This window comes from Spinacia oleracea, chromosome 3 (genome assembly GCF_020520425.1).
Source record: "Spinacia oleracea cultivar Varoflay chromosome 3, BTI_SOV_V1, whole genome shotgun sequence".
Classification (NCBI taxonomy): Eukaryota; Viridiplantae; Streptophyta; class Magnoliopsida; order Caryophyllales; family Amaranthaceae; genus Spinacia; species Spinacia oleracea.
This window is the reverse complement of record NC_079489.1, coordinates 154,154,619-154,159,042: the sequence shown is the minus strand read 5'-3', so window position 1 is coordinate 154,159,042 and position 4,424 is coordinate 154,154,619. Positions and strand designations below refer to the sequence as shown.

The following is a 4,424-nucleotide window of genomic DNA, read 5'->3' as shown; positions in this document are numbered from 1 at the left end:
CCTTGACGTTGACCAACCGTCGCACCGTAAAAGGAGGCTATAAAGGCAACGCTCAGGTAATCACCTATCAAACGAAGTCTAATCTCAAGATCGCAAGATTGGGATTGTCCTCCCATAAATCGGGAAGAGATGCTTAAAAGTTGTACAAGGCCACTCGGAGAGCTAGAAACTGTGAAATGCATGGCCGTGCTCGGATGAATCATAGGCTATGATTATCTGTTTATTTGATCAGTTGAACTCTGAAACCGAGGAACACCTCTGGACATAATAAGGATGACAACTCTTACCTTATGTTCAAGAGCAAGCATCGAGCGACAAAGGAATTAGGAAATGCACACTTGTCCCTAAGGACAAGTGGGAGACTGAAGGAAATAATGCCCTTGGTCCAAGTATGCATTCTATGTTAAGTCTAATAAATGCGGTTCAGTATTAATTAACAAGTTAATAATTCAGTGAGATCAAGTGAGCTGAATGCCTAGCTAGAGGCCGCTTCAGTTCAAGTGGAATTAATGATATTAATCCACAGCTTACTCTTGACTGAACCCGTAGGGTCACACAAATAGTACGTAAACGGATCAAGTATTTAATGGCATTAAATACTCCATCTATGAATATTCGGAACCGACGGATCTTGGTTTCAGTGGGAGCTAAGATCGTCACAGGCAAGAAATGAATACTCCGGAAACGATGATATTGCCGGAAACGGAAATATGGATCGTATCGGAAATATGAATATTATCCAAGTCGTAGATGTTGCCGGAAACGGAAACATGGTACGTATCGGAAAATATTATTGGAAATGGAAATATTACCAGAATCGGAAATATTGCCGGAAACGGAAATATTGTCAGAATCGGAAATATTACCGGAATCGGAAAATAATTCCGGAAACGGAAATATTAAATATTTGTTCGAAACGGAAATTAATTCCGGAATCGGAAATATTAAATATTGTTCGTATCGGAAATAGATTCCGGAAATGGAAATTTAATCGGAAGCGTATCGTACGAATTAGCATCGGACGAGGCCTGCCGGACGAAGGCCCAGCACGAAGCCGGGCCATCGCCCAGCAAGCACGCACGCCACAAGCCCAGCGCGCACCAAGGCCACGGATGCGTGGGCCGCGCTGCATGGGCTGCTGCTCGCATGCGCATGGGCAGCCCTTGTGGCTGCCGTGTGTGTGTGTGAGTTTGTGCTCATGCGTGATTCCTAAAACTGCAAGAGTTAGTGTGTGATTAAATTCCTATTCCTGATTAGATAAATTAATTAAATAGAATTCATGTAGGATTCTAATTTCAATTAATTCGTATCCTACTAGGATTGCGATTCCTTTTCCATAACTCTATAAATAAAGGCCTAGGGGTCATTATTTACATACAAGTTTTTAAGTATTCAAAACTAAGATTTTTAAGCAGAAAAATCAGCCAATATTCTTGCCTACCCAACCGAAAATATTAGAACCTTAAGGGCGATTCTAGTTGGTCAATCTTAAGGCGGATCCGGACGTGCTGTGGACTATCTACGGAGGGACGACACTTGGAGTCCTAAAGACTTGTTCTTGTTCGGTTCGGGCGCAGCTAGGGAAGGCACGCAACAAAGAGTATGCATCTAAACTATGCTAAATGATTATGTGTAAATAATATGTTTCCTGGCTTTATGGTTTTTCCGCATGATTTATGAACTGTCATATGAATCATAACCTAACACTAAGCTCCTCTGAATCATAATCCACCTCATGTTCTAGATCCACTTGTTCTTCCACCTCAGGTGCTAGATCCACTTGTTCTTCCACCTCAGGTGCTGCAACCTTATCTACCCTCTTATTTCCCCTCAACACAGTAGACAATGGCTCACAGAACAACTCATCCTCCTCTAGTTGTTTTCTGTCCTCTTCCCCTGGTTCAAACTCCACATCTAAATCTGAAAAGTCTGAATCACTTTCAGACCAATCACCAAACTCATCATTTTCAAATAAACAGTCCCCAGGATCCTTTTTCTTTCCTTTCCCCTTTTTCTTCCCTACTTTTCCTGCTTTTCCTTTGACCTTTTTCCCCTTCTGTGCTACACTCTTTCTCCTAGGGGTAGAGGTCTTCAAATCTGGACTAAGAAGAGGTGGGTTTGCAGGCAGAGGTGTTTTTGAAGGTTTTGTGGGAGTGGTGGTGGTATGAGGAGGGATTTATGTTGGTTCTGTACTTGGAGTGTGAGGATCAACTGAAGATATATTTGAGGGAATAGGTTTAGGAACACTTGCTTTGACAGTGGCTGAAGCAATTGGCTTTTTTAATTGGGTTTTGTTGGGTTCTTTTACAGTGGATGGATTCTCACTTGGCCCTGTACCCTTTCCCATGTAAACCACATCAGGATCAAAACCAAGCCTTGGGCTTCTCCTAACTAGGGAAAACTTTGACTGAAGTGGTTCCATTTTCACTTGTTTTAGGGTCACTGTTGATGGGCCAGCAGGTTTGGTTGTAATGGGCTGGGTCAGTGTTCTTTGTGGCCCAGAAGGATTGCTTTGTGTAGCTTGTTTCAGTGGTCTTGGTGGTTTAAAGTTGGCAGTTTGGTAGGTAACAGATGGGCCAATAAAAGCTGGTTTGGATTCCTCAATAATGTACAAAATCACCCTGTTAGACCCATCTTTTGTCTCCAATAACCTCCCTATATCATCATGAGTGTGTATAATCTTCCTACCCTTAGTCAAATTCATCCCATGTAGCCTAAACCATACACTGAAATTCTCAATAATCCTCCCTATAGTTCCACTCATCCCTTTCATTACAAGCTCCCTCAAACTAAAAACAGTTAACTCATGCAACCACACTGTCAATCTAGTATACAACTTCCCACCAACATAATCAGTTTCCCCCTTATTGAAAACAAACTTTCCCCCCATCCATATTGCAAGATCAATGTAACCCAACTGCTCATTCCTACAATTTTAATTACCAAAAAAAATTAACTGCAAATCAACAGTGATTACAAAAAATTTAAAAAATCCCAAATCGAGTACATGTCCAAGTCCCGACTCGGGTACGTGTCCAAGTGTTCGACTTGGTTACACAACACGAACAAAAAAGTAACCACATGTAATCACTGTAAACTAATAAACTAATCAGTTATACTAATCTAATTTTTCCAATAATAAACAATTATTTCACAACACTAATCCAGAAACCCAATCCAGAAACCCTAGACATTAAAAAATTAGGGGTTTTTCAATTAAACAATCAATTAATCATTATTCACATTAAACAATCATTTAAACAATCATATTAAGGTTTCCAACAACATTAAACAATGAATTCGTGGATTTCAATGACAATAAAAAATTAGGGTTCTTGATTCAAAATTTCACAGTGCAATTAAAAAATTAGGGATTCCTAATTAAACAACTAATTAACCAATAATATCACATTAAACTACTAAAATCGCATTGTTTTAACTGTTTAATACCTGATTTGGGATCCACCTTGTCGGTTCGTTGGCATTATCCCCTTTCCCTTATCCTTTGGACCACTTCCTGTCGTTTTCATCTTTCCAAGATCTCCTTTTGGACCACTGCGCGTAATAAAGAGAAGAATCTCTTGACTTGAAGAAGATTCAGAAGTGTAGCATCATCAATTATGGCTTTAGGGTTTGTGGTTGAGATTGAAGGAGAGAAGAATAAATGTGAAGCAGAGGAAAAGAAAAATGACAGAGGAAAGAGAAAGGAGAAGATAGAAGTTGGTGGGAAAGCAAATGGGGGGACATAGGAGTAATTTCAATTATGAAAATGGAGGGAAACGTTGGAGGTGGGGCCCACAAACGGAGGAATTTGACAGAAACTGTTACAAGGTAGTGTTACTCAAACTAAACAAACTTATAAGGTAGCAAAATTAAAAAACTTTTTTATAAGGTAGTAATTCACAAAACGTCCAAACTTAAAGGTAGTGTTGCACAAAATTTCCTTAAAGCAAAGTGACAGGTAAAAGAGGCCATATAATTTGATTACGTGATTTATAACTAATGTTATTTTCTTTTTTGACGAACAACTAATGTAGTAAGGTTCACTATCCAATTAATTTCATAAACTTAATTAAGAAAAGTCAGTGAATATCTTTTATTATGTCATGTAATATTTACCAATCAAATGATTCAAATGGAATCAAAATCATCTATGCCCTCCCCCACCATGCCAGAGTATTACGAAACATGTGTTGATGAACTAAATACTAATACGTAGTAATTAATAATCGATAATGATGAATTAATACGTAATATAATGAATTTGTAAAGTTTGTAAATAAAAGTTTGTCATATATTCATATTGGTTTAAACAACAACGAGACTAACATGTTCATGAATTAAGTCGATTCAATTAAAATAGCTTAGTTTTTCGATTAGTTCTTAGGTTACAAGCTTATAAGCTTATAATGTATTGAATTAGA

At 38.4% G+C, this 4,424-nt stretch overlaps 1 protein-coding gene across 1 annotated transcript; it reads right to left on the bottom strand.

Annotated features, from left to right (window-relative positions):
- Window positions 1–1,716: 1,716 nt before the first annotated feature.
- Window positions 1,717–3,947, bottom strand: LOC130470066 (uncharacterized). Its single transcript, XM_056839633.1, has 2 exons — window positions 3,451–3,947; window positions 1,717–2,927 (listed from the first exon to the last, which is right to left on the bottom strand). Exons 1-2 carry the CDS (start codon window positions 3,528–3,530, stop codon window positions 2,177–2,179), a joined length of 831 nt encoding a protein of 276 aa, XP_056695611.1. The 5' UTR covers window positions 3,531–3,947; the 3' UTR covers window positions 1,717–2,176.
- Between the last annotated feature and the right edge of the window lie 477 nt (window positions 3,948–4,424).

Excerpts from the sequence above, each read along its gene's own strand:
- LOC130470066 (XM_056839633.1), bottom strand. The coding sequence starts at position 3,530 with ATGAAAACGACAGGAAGTGGTCCAAAGGATAAGGGAAAGGGGATAATG. Across the intron at positions 2,928-3,450 it reads CAAGGTGGATCCCAAATCAG|GAATGAGCAGTTGGGTTACA; the intron begins GTATTAAACAGT and ends TTAAAATTGTAG.